We start from the raw sequence: 19,992 nt of genomic DNA on the forward strand, positions 1-19,992 counted from the left end.
GATAATATCCCTAGTCTTCCTTGGGATTTAACAACAGAGTGATTGAAATAATATCCCTGTCTTCCTTGATGCCCACATGGCACAGAAAAGATCCGGAAGTTTTCATGTGTTCCATGGTGGATGACACAGAAGGTTGCCAAGGTTGCCATGAGTGAGCTTGCCATGGGATTATGAGATTACTGCACACAATGGCAAAATGACTCTGCAACCCAAGCATGAGAATGAACTGTGTAAACAAGGAAATAAACAAGTCAGTCCTCAGGAGAATGCTAGCAGCATCAAGCAAAGTTAGGGCCTCCTCAATAGGGCAAATAGCCAAGTTCCTCGGAAGCAATAATGATGCCTTGCCTGTGTCAATACAATAGACCACATGCCACATCAGCTGTGGTTATTTCAAGGGCAGAGACAGGACAAAAACACTAATGCTCTGAAAAAAGCAGGAAAAGACATCTGCGTTAATCCTTCTTCCAAAACAATAAGGCTGTTTTGGTGTCTCCACATACCTAGTAGGAAAGAAGAAAAACAGAGATTTTTTTTTTCACTTTTTACACCATTATTTTTTTTTTTCTTCTAAAAAAAAAACGGGATACATGTGGAAATGTGCAGGTTTGTTACATAGGTATACATGTGCCATGGTGGTTTGCTGCACCTATTGACCTGTCCTCTAAATTCCCTCCCCTCAACTCCCATCCCCGACAGGTACTGGTGTGTGTTGTTCCCTTCTCTGTGTCCATGTGTTCTCAATGTTCAACTCCTGCTTATGAGTGAGAACGTGCGGTGTTTGGTTTTTTGTTCCTGTGTTAGTTTGCTGAGGATGATAACTTCCAGCTTCATCCGTGTCCCTGCAAAGGACATGATCTCATTCCTTTAGATGGCTGCATAGTATTCCATGGTGTATATGTGCCACATTTTCTTTATGCAGTCTATCGTTGATGGGTTGGTTCCATGTCTTTAATATTATAAATAGTGCTGCAATAAACATACATGTGCATGTGCCTTTATAGCAGAATGATTTATATTCTTTAGGGTATATACCCAGTAATGGGATTGCTGGGTCAAATGGTATTTCTCATTCTAGATCCTTGAGGGATTGCCATACTGTCTTCCACAATGGTTGAACTAATTTACACTCCCATCAACAATGTAAAAGCGTTCCTATTTCTCTGCAGCCTTGCCAGCATCTATTGTTTCCAGAGTTTTTAATAATTGCAATTCTGACTGGTGTGAGATGGTATGGTATCTCACTGTGGTTTTGATTTGCATTTCTCTGATGATGAGTGATGTTGAGTTTTTCTTCATATGTTCGTTGGCCACATAAATGTCTTTTTTGAGAAGTGTCTGTTCATATCCATTGCCCACTTTTTGATGGGGTTGTTTTTTTCTTGTAAATATGTTTAAGTTCCTTATAAATTCTGGATATTAGACCTTTGTTAGATGGGTAGATTGAAAAAATTTTCTCCCATTCTGTAGGTTGCCTGTTTACTCTGATGATAGTTTCTTCTGCTGTGCAGAAGCTCTTTAGTTTAATTAGATCCCATTTGTCAATTTCTGCTTTTGTTGCAATTGCTTTTGGCTTTTTTGTCATAAAGCCTTTGCCCATGCCTATGTCCTGAATGGTATCGCCTAGGTTTTCTTCTAGGGTTTTTATGTTTTGGGTTTTACTTTTAAGTCTTTAATCCACCTTGAGTTAATTTTTGTATAAGCTGTAAGGAAGGGGTCCAGTTTCACTTTTCTGCATGTGGCTAGCCTGTTTTCCCAGCACCATTTACTGAATAGGAGATCCTCTCCCCATTGCTTGTTTTTGTCAGGTTTGTCAAAGATCAGATGGTTGCAGATGTGGGGTGTTATTTCTGACGTCTCTGTTCTGCTCCATTGGTCTATATGTCTGTTTTGGTACCAGTACCAAGCTGTTTTGGTTACTGTAGCCTTGTAGTATAGTTTGAAGTCAAGTAGCATGATGCCTCCAGCTTTGGAGAAGAGAGATCTCTTAAGAGATAGCTAACTTGATTACAAAAGAGTTTGAACTGAATCTTTATCCCCAACAAAAGACTCTTTAAAACAGAAATAGCTGGATTACTTTAAACAGAAATAGCTGGATTACCTTAAACTGACAAATAAAACTTCCTTCTGCCATCAGAGAAACTGGAGCTCAAGAACAAGATAAGATCAGCAAAAGAAAACAAGTGAAGATACTTTTTTGGGCGTATCTGAACTACATTGGTAAATTTCAGCCCCATCATATGTGTTCATCTTAAAAATGTGCAAAATGGTTACGCACCCCCTGCCATATGTTGAAATACTCTTTAATAAAATAAAACTGACAGCAGAGCTAATATTTAAATCCACCAAACTGGCCCAGTAACTAACATTTCTGAGTAGCAAATATCAGTATATTGATTCACAGAATTTAGACAGGTTATAAAAGAAAGTCTTATTTTTCAAGAATTCATTGGAAAAAGAAACGTTAAAAATGTTGAATATAAAAACACTATTAAATTAACATGGTTTTCAATCTGTACCTATACAAAACCTAAATTGCAGTATGATAAAACCTTATGGAGCATACACAGTCTATAATGTATTTTAATTACCTGTAGAGAAGTAATTCTATCATAGTGAATTGTGGTCATCTCATTCTCTGTCAGAGCATTTCCAGTTTGGTCATTAATTTCAAAACCAGTATAGAATTTAAGCATGTCCAAAAGCTGAAGAAACACATTTACATGTATAAATCATATGAACATAAGGGCAAGAAAGCACAATACTGTTTAAAATAATAAACAGGTTCATACAGTTTCTCAGAGGTGCTGAAAAAACTCAGGAATGTAAACGTTACAAAAAAGATTTTAGAACATATCCAACTAAAAACGTTTTAGTTACATGAAAATAAAGTATGTGAATAAATTGTTAAATCTATTTCATATACATGGTCTACTTCTGCAAAGAAAAACTTATACTGCAATCCCAATACCTAAGAGACGTTAAGGAGATAATCTAAAGAAGCCCAGCATTTTAATGAAACAAACAAAATCTATCTTATCTATCTACATCACTGAAAACTTACAAAGCTATAGCACCAGAGGGAACTCCTGAGGTCTCTCACTATAGGTTTTGCAATTCATAATTGGAGATACTTTTTTATACACCACTTCTTTTTTTTTTTTTTTTTTTTTTTTTTTTTGTCTGAGACGGAGTCTCACTCTACCACCCAGGCTGGAGTGCAGTGGTGCGATCTCGGCTCACTGCAAGCTCCGCCTCCCAGGTTCACACCATTCTCCTGCCTCAGCCTCCGGAGTAGCTGGGACTACAGGCGCCCACCACCATGCCTGGCTAATTTTTTGCACTTTTAGTAGAGACGGGGTTTCATCGTGTTAGCCAGGATGGTCTCAATCTCCTGACCTCATGATCCGCCGGCCTCGGCCTCCCAAAGTGCTGGGATTACAGGAGTGAGCCACCGCGCCCGGCTGTGCTGCTTCTTTTAGGGAAAAACACTAAGATAGGGAAAGCTAAGTTATTCTTTTTTCTCCATGGCCATCAAAGTCCTTTGGCTTAGTTTCTCTTGCTAACGAGGCTCTGATATCTCCCCTGTAGCAGCAGCATCAACAGAGCCTACTGGCTGCACTCACCCCAAATCTTTATTATTTTTAGATCTAATCTATGGCAGATCAGATATTAAGATTTTAATATATTTTAATATATGTGGCAAATCACTAGACAGAAATTTAAAAAGAGAATAAGAGGAATGCTCCCAGATATAAAAGAACAAAGGGGATATGTAAACACATACCAAAATTGTATCTCTAACTATGATCTCATTGAAAGACAGCATTAGAAGTTTGTTAAAAATGATTTCTTCTGCTGGGTGCAGTGGTTCACGCCTGTAATCCTAGCATTTTGGGAGGCCGAGGTGGCCAAATTGCCTTAGTTCAGGAGTGTGAGACCACCTAGGCCAACATGGTGAGACCCTGTCTCTACTGAAAATACAAAACATTACCCGGGAGTGGTGGTGCATGCCTGTAATTCCGGCTACTGGGGAGACTGAGGCAGGAGAATCACTTGAACCCAGGAGGCGGAGGTTGCAGTGAGCCGAGATCATGCCACTGTCACTGCACTCCAGCCCGGGTGACAGAGCGAACTGTGTCTCCATAAACAAAACAAAACGAAACCAAAAGAAATGCTTTCTTCTGCATGACTAACAGGAAATGTAAAATACTGTGTCTTCCTACCCAAGACAACAAAGTTAAGTGCATTTGCAGCTTCCTTATTCAAGGCAGCATGTATACTTCTACATGATCAACTATCTGTCACCATCATCTTATAGAAAGAGTCATACTATTGGGGCACAGTTCATTTAAAATTAATGCTCATCAGCTACTATATTTCACATAAAATCAAAACTTGTGAACATGTGTGACTGTATTCCCCAAATCATAATTTAGTCCAATAATAAAAATCACACATAATTAACAAAAAGTTATATAATTACTAGAGGCAACCTATATAAGAATACATTCATTTTATATATTAAGACATGACTTTAAAATAACTAGGAGTTTGTGTTATGCCCTGATACTCCCAGTTGTGTGGCAAAGAAAAGATCAATTTAGAAAGTAAAACAATAAATACATTCAGATACATCAATATTCACCTGGGAAAAAAGATGGCCATCCTCTTCTCTACGAACAAGATTGGAAAGGTAACAGTGAACCAGAAGGTGGGAATCATCCAGGATGGTATTAAACCAGCGCCTTGTGGGTAGCAGGGCCTGGGAAAAACAAACATCATTAACAGTAAGTTTGCATCTATTCTCCACAGCTAGAAGTGAAATCTAGTGATATTTAACTCTCAAGTATTAATCACATACAAGGTACCCTCCAACCTTCCAATAGACACACTGTATACAATGCAAGAGGTCCCGTTCATGCTGTAAATAAACCCAGTGGCAATGTTTTTGGTTTTAAAAACAATAATGATGATAAAAGAACTTTTAAGATAAAATTGAAAATAAAGGCCGGGCGCGGTGGCTCATGCCTATAATCCCAGTGCTTTGGCATGGCGGGGGGGATCACCTGAGGTCAGGAGTTCAAGATTAGCCTGGGCAACAGGGCAAAACCCTATCTCTACTAAGAATACAAAAACTAGCTAGGTGTGGTGATGGGCGCCTGTAATCCCAGCTACTCGGGAGGCTGAGGCAGGGAGAATTGCTTGAACCCAGGAGGCAGAGGTTGTCTTGAACCAAGATGGTGCCACTGCACTCAAGCCTGGATGACAGAGCAAGACTGTCTCAGAAAAAGAAAGAAAGAAAGAAAGAAAATCTAGCACTAAGGAATCTCACAGATCATCTTGGCCAGTAGTTTTCCAACAAAATCCTACATAAAATCCCAATATATACCATGTGTAAGTTTAAAAGTGGAGTTGCTCTGAGAAAAAAGGAAGTACAAATCCCTATGTGGAGATTCCTGTCTTTGTTTCCTCTCCTCATGTTCCCCTACACTATAGCTTGAAAATTACTAATCTAATCAAATATCCTCATTTTATAGATGAAGTTATTGAGATCCTCAGAAGTTAGAAGTTAGTTACTGGCAGAGCTAGAATTTGAAAGATCTCATGAATGACTGCTAGTCCAATATGCTAATACTCATATCAAAAAACCACCTTACTTCTCCAGACAAGGAACAGATTTTCTTTCAATTTCTCTCATTAATGAGAGAAAGGAAAGGAAATCAATTCAATCTGAACTACATCAATTCTGTGTCTGAACTTGTCAGCAAATCCTGCACCTAAGAGTATGAAATCTTGGGCCGGGCGCGGTGGCTCACGCCTGTAATCCCAGCACTTTGGGAGGCCGAGGCGGGCGGATCACGAGGTCAGGAGATCGAGACCATCCTGGCTAACACGGTGAAACCCCGTCTCTACTAAAAATACAAAAAATTAGCCGGGCGTGGTAGCGGGCGCCTGTAGTCCCAGCTACTCGGGAGGTTGAGGCAGGAGAATGGCGTGAACCCGGGAGGCGGAGCTTGCAGTGAGCCGAGATCGCGCCACTGCACTCCAGCCTGGGCGACAGAGCGAGACTCCGTCTCAAAAAAAAAAAAAAAAAAAAAAAAGAGTATGAAATCTTTTTTTTTTTTTAAGAATCTTCATTTTAAAAAATTGAACACAACGGCTATATTTTTCTTCACAAACATTGGGCACATTTAGAAAAGTGAGATTATTTAAAGAGACAATTATAAACCCATGACTTCATCCACTACAGAAAACTCTGTATGAGGGGTATTAAAGTATGACACAAAATAAATTGTCACTGCTGGACTCATGTTTAATAACTATACTATGTAATGTTTTTTCTACAAACAACAGCCCATGATAGATGAATCAGTCATTTGAAAACCTGAAGGGCCAATTACTTGTGACTTCCTTCTCTAAGTGACACCTTGAAACATGTACAAAGTAAAACCAGTTTGAGGTGATGAATAAATACTTCATATAGACCAGGCATGGTGGCTCACGCCTATAATCCCAAGCAATCCTCCTACTTGGGAGGCCAAGGTGGAAGGATTGCTTGAGCCCAGGAGTTCAAGACCAGCCTGGGAAATATGGTGAAACCCCGTCTCTACAAAAAACACAAAAATTAGCTGGGCGTGGTGGTGCCCAACTGTAGTCTCAGCTGCTCAGGGGTCTGAGGTGGATCAGGAGGATCACTTGAGGCCTGGGAGGCGGAGGCTGCAGTGAGCCGAGACAGCGCCACTGCATTCTAGCCTTGGTGACAGAGAAAGACCCCATCTCAAAGAAAAGAAAAGAAAAGAAGAAAAGGAAAGAAAAGAAAAGAAAAGGGAAAAGAAAAAGAATTTTTCTTTTCTTAATGTATTTTTATTGTATTTTATTGTATTGTATTATATTAATTTTTTATTAATGTATAATCTATATTAATAAATATTGTATACAATACTATATTATTATACAATCCATGGGCACCCAATATGTATTGTATTATTATATAATACATATGTATATAATAAATATATACATATTTACCTTTAATATATTTTAATTAATGAGAGAAAGGAAATATATACCTTTCCTTTCTCTCATTAATGTGAGAAATTGAAATATATAATAAATATATACATACGTATTGAAAAGAAAAGGAAAGAAAAAAATACTTCATATATGGTCATATGCTTAATCTTAGACCCCCTAATGATTATATAACAAAAAAGTCACTGTAGATTTCTTACCTCTAGATCGATCATAAGTTCAATGAATCTTTCACAGTAATGAACTTTGTCCATAGTGACAGGTTCTAGACATAAGAGAGAACGCATGATAGAATTTTCTTACTAGGCCATTTTGCATGCTGTTTCTGAAAACTGGCAGTTATTTAATAACTTAAATAAAGTCAATTGTCTTTTATTCATCAGAATTGGGCTATGATTTAGAATGAGGATCTCACATACATTTTTTTTTAAGGAAGGCCTTACCCTGATACTTAGCTCTACAAATATGAGAAAATAAAAGATCTAGCTTGGGTCAGAAGCACATTTTAAAAATCAGGTTTGCAAAGATATTTTTAAAGTATTAACCTTTAAAAATCTGTATTAAATTAGATTTTGAAAAAACTTAGAGATATAAAAACTAGAAGGCAGTTTTATATCAGGTTTTGCTTCACTTTCCTTATTGTCTTTACATTCTAAACTTCTGAGAGTTTTCTCGTATGTATAAACACACACATACGTATATGTACACACACACACCTTTAAAGTGCACTGAAAATTCGAGAGGTAATTTTTATTATTTTTTTCCACTGTACATGTATTACTTTAACATTAGAATGCCAATGACACAAAGAACAATAAAAATACCTTTTACATCACTAGCTTATTATATACTATTTATGAGCATAGTATACTATTTTTACAAACATTTATTTTTGTTTTTAAATAATTACAACCTTGGGGCATGAAATATTTTCAGAGTAAAAGCTTTTTTTCTAATGCCAGAAAATGGTCTACCATTTTGCCAACTAAAACCATCCTGTCAAGTTGGTTTCAATTAAAACAAAGATAATTTTAGGTTTCCTGTTGCTACTTAGTTTAAAAACTTGCAGCAGTGACTAACACCCAGTGCCAGACCTATAGAAGGCATCCTACAAATGCTTACATAAAAATCCATTTATTTATTTGTAGTGTACAGGAAAACGGAAAGCTTAATGTAAAGCAAGAAATGTGAATACTTTTGTGATTAATATATACAGAAATGTTAACTGGAACTTTTTCAGCTAGCATATGCCCATAATTCAAACCCTGAAATAACAGAAGTATAGAAATTATTAGCTGGAAAAGACCTTTGAGAGCATCTATTCTAGATCTTCATTTTCTAGGTAGAAAAACATGATCAGAGAAAATGACATGATAAAGGTGTAAAGCTAGAATGGTTGGTGAGAACTGGAACCCAGGTTTTCTGAGACATATATATACAGTCATTTAAAATAACAATTTAAAGGAGCAATTTTTAAATTAAATCCATTCGAACCAACCTTTTGTTGCTATCTTTTGTTCTTGTAACTGTCAAAGGAAAACATTTTTTCCCAAACTAAAAGAGTGAGCAAATTCTGAATTCTGTATCTTTATTTACGTCTTGAGAAATTACTGGAAATGGCCTATTTAAAATTAGAAAACAATGCATGGTGCTCTGGTGACTAAAGTTGCATGTTTTTTTATGATAGCTGGTCCTACTGGGCATGTTGCCTAAGGTAGAAACCTTGCTATCCCAATTTCAGACACAAATATATCCTTATCATTTGTCTCAGCTATACTGTAACTTTTTTTCCCTTCTAACAGCAATCTTAACATCTCAGACTATCCTACACAGATTTCCAACAACTCATCTGGGCATTCCGTTTTTAATGACCCTATTTTAAAAAGGAAACTACAATCCTTCTTAAAATCTTTAAAAAATTAGCCTTCTGTTTCCTAACTACACAATCCATCTATCTTCATACCCATTCTGAACTGGCAAATTACTGTCATCATCCTGTTAGTTCCTTTGCCAGCAAGCTGACAAATTTTGATAAAAACTCAAGATTAAGAAATGATGTTTTCTGGCCAGGCGCAGTGGCTCACACCTGAAATCCCAGCACTTTGGGAGGCCGAGGAGGGTGGATCACTTGAGGTCAGGAGTTCAAGACCAGCCTGGCCAACATGGTGAAACCCCATCTCTACTAAGAATACAAAAATTAGCCGGGCATGGTGGTGTGCACCTGTAGTACCAGCTACTTGGGAGGCTGAGGCAGGAGAATCACTTGGACCCAGGAGGCAGAAGTTGCAGTGAGCTGAGATTGTGCCACTGCACTCCAGCCTGGGAGACAGAATGAGACTCCATCTTTAAAAAAAAAAAAAAAAAAAAGTTGTTTTCTGACAGTATATAAACAATAACGGCAACAGCAAGTGGTTTATAGGCTGTTAAATTACTGCAGGCCCTATGTTCTTGCTTTTGAAACCTAGATGACCCTAGATAAACATTCCATAGTTAGAGATATCAATTTTTATTACAGACATTAGTTCTATAGACGTTAGTAGCTCAAAGCGCTCAATGTTATTCTTTGTGCCAAGAAAACCCAATCTTAGTCCTCTTTCCAGGTTTGAAGGCACTTAGTGGAAAGATTTAGATATACTAACATTAAGAGACTTAAGATTATAAGCATAAAACGTTTTCTTTCTTTTCTTTTTTGAGACTGAGTTTTGTTCTGTCACCCAGGCTGGAGTGCGGTGGCGCGATCTCGGCTCACTGCAAGCTCCACCTCCTGGGTTCACACCATTCTCCTGCCTCAGCCTCCTGAGTAGCTGGGACTACAGGTGCCTGCCACTGCGCCTGGCTAATTTTTTGTCTTTTTAGTAGAAACGGGGTTTCACTGTGGTCTCGATCTCCTGACCTCGTGATCCACCCACCTCAGCCTCCCAAAGTGCTGGGATTACAGGCATGAGCCACTGCGCCCGGCCAAAACATTTTCTTTATACTAATGCTAGTAGTAGTACTGTGCCCTAAGTCAGATACAACTGATTTACTGCATTGGTATCAATTCCTCACTGAATCGTAGCTAAGATTTTCAATTGTAAAATATTACTTGGAGGGTCAGCATTTATAACTCATTCCATTGTGTTTTTTTAAAAGCTGTACTTTCTGATGCAAAAATATAAATATGGTATACCTATATAAATATGGTATACCTATAGAGCTGTTCTTAGATTATATTCCACTTAAAAATATTAAACAATTGGCCGAGCGTGGTGGCTCACGTCTGTGATCCCAGCGCTTTGGGAGGCCGAGGCAGGCAGACTACCTGAGGTCAGGAGTTCGAGACCAGCCTGGCCAACATGGTAAAACCTCGTCTCTACTAAAAATACAAAAATTAGCGGGGCGTGGTGGCACACGCCTGTAACTCCAGCTACTCAGGAGGCTGAGGCAGGAGAATTGCTTGATCCCAGGAGACGGAGGTTGCAGTGAGCCAAGATTGTGCCACTGCACTCCAGCCTGGCTGACAGAGTGAGACTCTGTCTCAAAATAATAATAATAATAATTAAACAATTATATTTTAATTATATTTTATAATTTTAATATAGTATATATATATACTTACTTTTTAAATCAGTAAATGGAGCTATGATGGAGGAAAATCCTTCTATTTAGTCTTTTAGCTCATATCTCAGTAATATTTCTCCTTTTTTCCTCCAACAGTATCAATAGGACTTAAAAACACTATTCAGCACCATATTTTAAATAACATGCAAATATGGTCTGTAATTTTCCTCTTCACAACTGTATCCCAGCACCTTAGACAGGACCTGGATCTAGTAATTAGGTGATAAAAATATTTGCTACATAAAGGAATATTTCAATAACCACACTGGTGCCTTTAAAATAACCCTTAGGCCAGGTGCAGTGGCTCACGCCTGTAATCCCAGCACTTTGAGAGGCTGAGGTAGATGGATCACTTGAGGTCAGGAGTTTGAGACCAGCCTGGCCAACATGGAGAAACCCCGTCTCTACCAAAAATACAAAACTAACTGGGCATGGTGGTGCATCCCTGTAATCCCAGCTACTCGGGAGGCTGAGGCAGGAGAATCACTGGAACCCTGGTGGGGGAGGTTGCAGTGAGCCGAGATCATGCCACTGCACTCTAGCCTGGGTGACAGAGCAACACTCTGTCTCAAAAAATAAATAAATAAAATAAAATAACCCTTAAAGGCAGTCCCAATACTCACACTGGTAATGTAATTAAAAAGGAGAGGACATACACTTTGCCAATACAATTTAAAATCATTCCAAGAACAGTTTTTAGATTAGAGATGAGTAAATACCATAGGGGCAGCTATATGATAATTTCACAAATGCACTGAGTAAAAAAGAAGATAGTTACCAGAAAGTGGGACTGATTTCAGCACAGAGATAAACTTCTGGATGAGTTGTGAAAGAAATCTCCTCTCTTGATATGCCCTAAAATCAGAAAGAACATTGACCAATTATTTTTGAAGAATAGTCATTTCAAAAGTAAACTTTAAATGTTGACCACGGCTTTCCAATACTGTTCAACTGTTCATTTCTTTGTGAAGCTGGGACTATAACTTCAATATACAGCTTCTTCTTTCTATGTAAATACAGTGCTATATGAAGAAAAGGAGAGTCACATTACTGACCTAATAAGCCACCTAAGCAAGCACCTCCTTCTCTCACCGTGAACGTTTTCTTTTTTCTGCTTTTTTTTTTTTTTTGAGGTGGAATCTCGCTCTGTTGCCCAGGCTGGAGTGCAGTGGCGCGATTTCAGCTCACTGCAACCTCTGCCTCCCGGGTTGAAGCAACTCTCTTGCCTCAGCCTCTCGAGTAGCTGGGATGACAGGCGCCTGCCACCATGCCTGGCTAATTTTTGTATTTTCAGTAGAGATGCGGTTCCACCATCTTGGCCAGGGTGTTCTTGAACTCCTGACCTTGTGATCCACCCGCCTCGGCCTCCCAAAGTGCTGGGATTACAGGCATGAGCCATGGCGCCCAGCCTGAGCCACAGCTCCCAGCCAAACATTTTCATTTGTGATTTACAAGTCAGACCGAGAAAGAAGTTTCAAAATTCCATTTATAGTCTGCCCTTACCATTAAAAATCTCACATTTAATGTAGTTAAAATGAGATGAACAATATTATATTTTAACGTTTAAGTATAATAGAGTATTACAATAGCTAAAGATCAAATGTTTAAAAAATAATTTTCTATTCATTACTACTTTAAGATATATCCATTAATGAACAGACATGTATCAAGTATCATACAGCTGTAAATGCTTGTAACAGTCCTGCTGGAAATACAAAGAAGGGGAATGGCTAAAATCTACTTGCAATAACAAGTCATATATTATAAACACAATTAGTAATACATGCCAGTATGCGATTAATAAAACTGCCTGACATTAATTAAGCACGCATTTTGCCAGGATCTGAGCTATGCTAAACACTTCACATCTTATTTAATATTGATAACAGTCCTCAGAAATGGGTACTACTGTCCAGATTTCACAATGAGGCTTAGAGGTGAAGTAACTTGCCCAAAGTCATACAGCAATTGAGTGTGGAATCTAGCTAAGTCTGATTGTAGAACCTACATCCTCAACTACTATACATATCCCAATCATTACATAAACAGCTGGTGTTTCAAAAAAAATCACAGAGCATGTGTTCTAGGAGTTCAGATGAAAGCACTATGATCTAAAGTAGTTGGTCTGGAAGAGTGGTTATATGGTTAATATTCAATTAAGTGGAGTGAAGAGGAAAGGGACTTAGGAAAGAAATGCTAAAGAAGCAATGACTAGAGTAGTCCAGTGATTTGCAAGAGTCACAAGAAACAGCTGCAAGCTTCTGAAAACCTTGTAAGAAGTTTAGAGTTAGGCTGGGTGCAGCGGCTCACGCCTGTAATCCCCAGCACTTTAGGAGGCCGAGGCAGGCGGATCACCTAAGGTCGGGAGTTTGAGACCAGCCTGACCAACATGGAGAAACCCTGTCTCTATTAAAAATACAAAATTAGCCAGGCGTGGTGGCGCATGCCTGTAATCCCCTCTACTCAGAGGCTGGGGCAAGAGAAATCGCTTGAATCTGGGAGGCAGAGGTTGCGGTGAGCCACAGTCACACTATTGCACTCCAGCCTGGGCAACAAGAGCGAAACTCCGTCTCAAAAAAATAAAAAAAGAGTGAAGGAGTAAGAAAAAGAAAGAGAAGTTATATTAATAGCCTGATGAAGATAGTGGAGAAAATTGAGAACCATCCATGAGGGAGACGGACAATAGGCAGGGAGAAAAACAGTGGGTCAACTATATATACTTAGCAGCACAGAAAGAAGGAAAAGAAGAAAAGCATGATGCTCTGGCTTCTGCTTTAGATCTTTGTGGAAAATATTCTTAATGACAGTCTAGGTAAAAGCACTTATTATAATAATTTATTTGCGCTCAGCACTATATAAAGGGAAACAATAAACCAGTCAACATCATCTAAGGTCCACAATCCAGCATAATAAGCCAACATGAAATGAAGCTCTGCCAACATACTGTTCTCTTGCTTCTGGATCCATCTTTTCATCATTCTTTTTAATCAAGTTCCAGAATTTTCTTAGCTTAGGTGTCTTTTTTAATTCTAATTCCAATCGTGCCTGAAGAAGAGATGTGTTATTAAATTACCAGTAGCCTCAAAGTTTACAAGGATAAGGATTAGATCAACTATTTGCTAGTTTTCTAATATATGAGTACAAAATAGAGCAATTTGATAAAACCTGAAAATAACATGACAAACCCTGAAAATTAAGAAATGAATAACGATATTTTAAAAAATTATTCAACTCTAGCTCTTGTTAATAAAAATACAAATCAAGATTGTAAGCTCAATAATCAATTAATTTTTTATTTCAAAACTTAAAGAGCTAAGTCTGAAAAATATATGCATCAACACTTAGCATAATCACTAAGGTTTGAAAAATATGAGTCTGAAACAATGCACAAAAAACAGCGATCACGAGTAAATAAGGAAATGTCCACATCAGCATATTCTCTCTTATAGCACTTGCCACTTTTTAACTTAGTATTAATTATTTATACGTGCCTTATGTTTTCATCCCCATCAACTGGTGCTTATAAATGAGTCTGCATATCTAAGTATATGCAGAAACACCCATGTGCAGGAAGTGAAATTCTGAATAAAGCATTACACTGAAATCTGATAGTTTTAACTAAACTACCTAAGATGTATTAATTTGGCTTTGGTACCTGCACATATTACCCAATAAAGACTTTATGGAAAAATGGAAGTCATTAATATTAGGTATGATCCAGATCTTCTCCTACAGCTATATATATACTCTAATCAAGGAAAAAAAAATTCAAGTCCACATTTAGTCTCATCTATACTTTGCTAAATTAACCCCCTTTCTCTATAAGCTCAATAGATACTACCTTATTCATTTTATATTACTAAAATTAAGTTAAACATCGAATGCACATAAAAACTTTAAAATAAAAACTATATCTATGAAAAGTTAAGCAAAGTGGCTTTTCTAAGAAAAGGGGTATTTAGCTACCACTTGTATATCCAGATTAAGGCTATAGACTAAAACCACACGTTCTACTTATAACACATACATTCATAAGACTCTGAAATTAGAGACTTACCAGCTGTAAGCCCATCCACATTGGGAGGGAGATAAGCTGCTGTACTTGACTTCGTATCAAGTCTACTTCCTGTTTAGGGCATGAAGAAAATAAGTTTATAAACATACCAGCATTTCTACCTAAGTCTTTACATAAGAAGTATACTGCCTTTTTAAGTCCTGGAGGGAAAACATGCCACAAATATTTTCAAGTTAATATTTTGATATTAAGAAGTTCAATGCTTTAAAAAAGACTCCATCCTTATTATCTACAGATTTTGTACTTGCAAATTCATATACTAATAAAAATGTATTTGTAACCCCAAAATCAACACTCCATGTGCTTTCACAGTCATCCAGATGGCCCAAACAAAAATCTGAGTTGTCTGATGTGCACATTCTCAGGTGAGACTGAGCTGATGCTCTGCTTCATTCTCAGCTCTCATACTATAAGAAACAAGTATCCTTTTTGTGGTCTATTGAGTACTATTTTTTTTGGCACGCTTGTGCTTTTTGATGATTTCGCTGTTTAAAATGGCAACAAGCCCAAGGCTGAAGTGCTGTCTGATGTTCATGGGTGCAAGAAGGCTGTGATATGTCTTACAGAGTAAATACGTATGTTAGATAAGCTTCGTTCAGGCATAATTACAGTGCTGTTGGCAGTGAGTTCATGGTTAATGAATCAACAATATACAATAAATAAGCTGTCTTTAAATAGAAACACACATAAAATAAGGCTATGTATTGATAGTTTGTAAAATGTCATGACCAAGGCTTGCAGGAACCTAACCCTGTATTTCCCCAAGGAGTAATGGTTCAGCATTAGCTCATTCAATGTTCATAGCTACTTTATAAAATGAACATAACTACCTCAAATAAGAATTGACTGCATATTTTAAAAGATAAAGCATTTCAATAATAAACTAGTTTGGTAAGTTGGCTAAAACTATCACCAAATTACTAATACTAATAAAATCTTGTTTCTGTTTAGTTTCTGATAAAAAAATCACATCTATTTATATTTCTATTTGTTCTGTTTAGTTTAGTAAATGTTAAAGAGGCTTTCTGTGCTGATAACGCTCAAGCAAGCATGGTTAACGTCGCTAAAACCCGCCGGACTTTCTGTAAGAAGTGTGGCAAGCACCAACCCCATAAAGTGACACAGTACAAGAAGGGCAAGGATTCTCTGTATGCCCAGGGAAAGCGGCGTTATGACAGGAAGCAGAGTGGCTATGGTGGGCAAACTAAGTCAATTTTCTGGAAAAAGGCTAAAACTACAAAGATTGTGCTAAGGCTTGAGTGTATTGAGCCCAACTGCAGATCTAAGAGAATGCTGGCTATTAAAAGATGCAAGCATTTTGAACTGGGAGGAGATAAGAAGAGAAAGGGCCAAGTGATTCAGTTCTAAGTGTCATCTTTTATTATGAAGACAATAAAATCTTGAGTTTATGTTCAAAATAAATAAATAAATAAATAAAAATAAATGTTAAAGAGATAACAGTGGTATCCAGTGCAGGCATCATAAATCTTTTTTTATGCCTTTAAAAGATCCATGTGAGATAGTACATGGAAACAGGTAATAATCATCCATCTATTAACACTCAGTCTTCAGAATAAGAAAGAACTCCATGCATTCCTCCTGCATGGGTGTAAGTGAATTATATCAATTCAGAGGCACTAAATAAATATGTGTATTTATCAGCTAACCACACAGGAAAGCTCAAATAAAATATTACTGAAAATATTTAATTTTTTAGAAGATAATCTTATGAAGGATGAAAATGTATCACACACAAGACATTTTCAAAGATCATCTACACTTGGCCTTTATCAGTCAACTCAAAATACAACTCTCCTGCTGACTAACCAGCCTATGCATAAGGCATGATGAAAAGCAATGAAACTACATTCCTGTATGTATATGCAGTTTGTGGCACAGATCTCATTACTCCAATTCCATATAACCAGTCTCCTTGCTGCTTCTCATTTTTGTGCTCTCCCTTTGGAGTTTCAGTTCTTATAATCATTTTTCTTAAGAGTCTAGATAGAAAAAATTAAGTATCAATTTCAAATCTATTAAAAAGTGAACATATCTTATAAAAACATATCTTAAAGACTTATAAAATGGTTTTACTGATAAGTGGCTGAAATCAAGCTTTTAGCATTATCCTTATTGCCTGCTATTATGGATGAATGGAGTTGGCTACAGAGGTAATTTCATCTAAACTCAACCTAAAAGAACAAGAAAACTTGAAAATTACCCCAAAATATAAAGTAAAAGTACCAAACTATTGAAGCAATGATCAAGAAAAAGTAGTAAGACTGTCTGTTCATGAAGTGAAAATTCACCATCAGTTTCAGCTAATGCCGCCTTCAAGATGTGTTTAAAAAAGAATGGGAAGTGGTCTGGCTTCTTCTTAAAAATCTGAAAAGAAACAGAATAAAAATTCATTTTGTATTGGCTTGCTCACTTAAGCTTTAAAGAAGCCCTAGTAGGCTTTTTAGCAGTCTATTAAAAAAAACAAATAATTACAAAAGGGTTATTTGTATATGTATAAAAGAAGTATCACGTGCTTACTTATAATTAATGGCAAGTCAAATACAGGTTTCTGACAGGACTATGAGAGAGCTGCAGAAACCTTTAGCTAATAAAATAATGGCTTTAATTTCTTTAGTTTTTCCTCTGTGGATTATGCCTGTATTTGGCTTAGGCTTTGTTTTCTTATTAAGGATCTGAAGTGTTTTAATTTCTCTGATTTAAACAAAAGAAACTACATCTTTAGCAAAAACTGTAGTTTTCACACTGTAATTAATCTCAAGAACAGCCCCTCCTGCTTTATATTAGCTCTTTACTCTTAACTTGTAAATAATGTAAATATATTCAAGCCTCTTTGACCTACCTCTGTTTCTAGTTACTGCCACAGACAAATGCTCCAAGCGTGTGGTCTATACTAGTTGTTTTCATTCACTTCTCTAAGACAAGCTCTCCTGAAGCTGTATGGCTGTCAAGTCCTATGGACCCTTATTAACCCTCAACTCCTTTTCACCATATCGAAGGCTCTTCTTCTTTTGCCTGTTATCTAAACCACAATATTCGTAGGGTTCTAGCCTCATTCTTCTCCCTCTATTACTTCAACCACTAAATACCAATGATTCCAAATATACATCTGCAGTCCAGATTTCTCTTCTGAGCTCTCAAACCTTAGATTCCTCTACTAGATGACTTAATCTAGATATTCCAAAGGCAATTTAAACTGAATATGTCCAAATTCAATTCAACAGTTTTGTATCCTCCAAATTATTCCTCACTCTCTATTACCTATCTTGGTAAATGGCACCATCATATATTATATTCATTTGCCCAAGCCTGGAAGGTTATTGAAAATAACACCCTTTCCTAATGCTACTTCAACTGATTATCAAATTCAATCAATTCTACCTTCTACATCTCTGTATATCCTCTAAATCTGTATTATCATTTCTCTATTTCAAGGCCTAATCACCAAAGTGATCTTTATAACAGGCAAACTGACCAGGTTATTCCCTGGCTCAAAAAATTTTCCTTCTTCCTTTCTGTATTTCTATAATAGCTTGAAGCAACTTGAAGAAACCCCTAGGCTCTCTTGATAGTGACATAAAACCCATAGTTTATTCTGAGCTCTAATGTGCCCTGAGATGGTAGTCATTTAATGAATATTTGAGATAAGTGTCCATGGTTTTATCTTAAAGACTCTATCATCTTTTCATTTTGGTGACCATTTACTCAAAACAGATGACAGGCATCCATTCCTTTTTTTCATTTAAAAAAGTCTGACTGGAAGAGAAGAAACTCTTGATGAAGTGACCATTATATGGTGGGCAAAGAAAACAAAGATTTTGGATCCCTACTGATCAAGCTTCTGTTGCACCAGCACAAAAAGGAAACATCAGTGCATTAGAAATTTCTGAAAGGAAAAATAGATCCCAAATCATGGACAAAAAGAACAGGCCAGGCACAGTGACTCATGCCTGTAATCCCAGCACTTTGGGAGGCCGAGGCGGGTGGATCACCTAAGGTCAGGAGTTTGAGACCAGCCTGGCCAATATGGTGAAACCCCATCTCTACTAAAAATACAACAATTAGCTGGGCATGGTGGCAGGCACCTGTAATCCCAGCTTCTTGGGAGGCAGAGGCAGGAGAATTGCTGGAACCTGGGAGGCAGATGTTGCAGTGAGCTGAGATCACGCCATTTGCACTCCAGCCTGGATAACAAGAGCTAAATTCAGTCTCAAAAAAAAAAACCAAAAGAACATTGAAATTATAATGTAAGCATCTGTCTTGACTTTGGTAACTTTTTTTATTCATGTAAAACTACAAATATAAACTCCCTCTTGTGAAAAAAGACACTGAAAAATATCTCATTTGAACATTATATACTTGTGCTTTTTTTCCTTCTTCTTAGAGACAGGCCTCGCTCTGTTACCCAGGCTGGAGTGTTCTGGTGCAATCATAGTTCATTGCAGCCTCGAACTCCTGGGCTCAAGTGGTCCTCTTGCCTCAATCTCCCAAGTAGCTGGGACTACAGACTCATGCCACCATGCCTGGCTAATTTTTTCTTTTTTTAAAGAAACAAGTTTTTGCTTTGTTGCCCAGGCTGGTCTTGAACTCCTGGCTTCGAGCAATCCTCCCACCTCAGATTTCCAAGTGCAGGATTATAGGCATGAGTGACAGCACTCAGCCTATTTGTACTTATTAATATAATTTCCATTTTGCCAGCTCCTGATGTAAGTTGTTATAACATATACCATTCTTTGTTTCAAACACAAAGCAGAAAAATAACTCACATTCATAAATTTTCAATTCATAGTAAATTATTAAATTGTTTGAAGAAAGTATTGAAACCAAAAGAAAACATATCTTTCACATAGCCATTCTTTTTCTCAATATTTGCTTTATTACTGGGTAAAGTTCTGCCCTAAAAGCACCACTATCAGTAAAAGTTCTGCCACTTTGTAATGGCTTATGTGGGTCAGTATGAAAGCTATGAAGTAATTTAAATCAGTTACCTCCCATGCAGGCACGTTTTCTCTAAACTTCTCATTCACCATACAGCAGATTGACATTAAATAGGCCTTGCTGGATACCTCAGGAGAATAATTCATCCAGAGATAATTTTCAAGATACTGGCTGTAAAGAGTAAAAAGCATAGAATACTTCATTAGTTACCACCACTCACTGTAATACATAACTCACCCAGAAAAGCATAATTATTTACAACTTTCTGAAAATATTTTGGAAATCTCTATTTATAACTTGGAATCCTTGGCTGGGTGTGGTAGCTC

The 19,992-nt window shown here is 37.3% G+C and overlaps 2 protein-coding genes across 3 annotated transcripts in view; one reads left to right on the top strand and one right to left on the bottom strand.

Moving 5' to 3' along the window:
• AQR (aquarius intron-binding spliceosomal factor) overlaps window positions 1-19,992 on the bottom strand; it is a 115,091-nt gene that overhangs the window by 73,841 nt on the left and 21,258 nt on the right. For both annotated transcript variants that reach the window (XM_510286.8, XM_054667335.2), the window contains exons 5-12: window positions 19,717-19,837; window positions 16,955-17,095; window positions 14,693-14,761; window positions 13,580-13,680; window positions 11,414-11,490; window positions 7,236-7,300; window positions 4,649-4,765; window positions 2,592-2,705 (exon numbers count right to left, since the gene is read on the bottom strand). In XM_510286.8, coding sequence (XP_510286.3) covers window positions 2,592-2,705; window positions 4,649-4,765; window positions 7,236-7,300; window positions 11,414-11,490; window positions 13,580-13,680; window positions 14,693-14,761; window positions 16,955-17,095; window positions 19,717-19,837 — 805 coding nt within the window. The remainder of the gene's footprint in view (window positions 1-2,591; window positions 2,706-4,648; window positions 4,766-7,235; window positions 7,301-11,413; window positions 11,491-13,579; window positions 13,681-14,692; window positions 14,762-16,954; window positions 17,096-19,716; window positions 19,838-19,992) is intronic.
• On the top strand, window positions 15,738-16,119 carry LOC104002255 (large ribosomal subunit protein eL42-like). Its single transcript, XM_009428751.5, has one exon. The coding sequence runs from the start codon at window positions 15,761-15,763 to the stop codon at window positions 16,076-16,078; it is 318 nt and encodes a 105-aa protein (XP_009427026.1). The 5' UTR covers window positions 15,738-15,760; the 3' UTR covers window positions 16,079-16,119.

This window comes from Pan troglodytes, chromosome 16 (genome assembly GCF_028858775.2).
Source record: "Pan troglodytes isolate AG18354 chromosome 16, NHGRI_mPanTro3-v2.0_pri, whole genome shotgun sequence".
Taxonomy (NCBI): domain Eukaryota; kingdom Metazoa; phylum Chordata; class Mammalia; order Primates; family Hominidae; genus Pan; species Pan troglodytes.

Coding starts and splice junctions, on each gene's coding strand:
- LOC104002255 (XM_009428751.5), top strand. CDS start 15,761: ATGGTTAACGTCGCTAAAACCCGCCGGACTTTCTGTAAGAAGTGTGGC.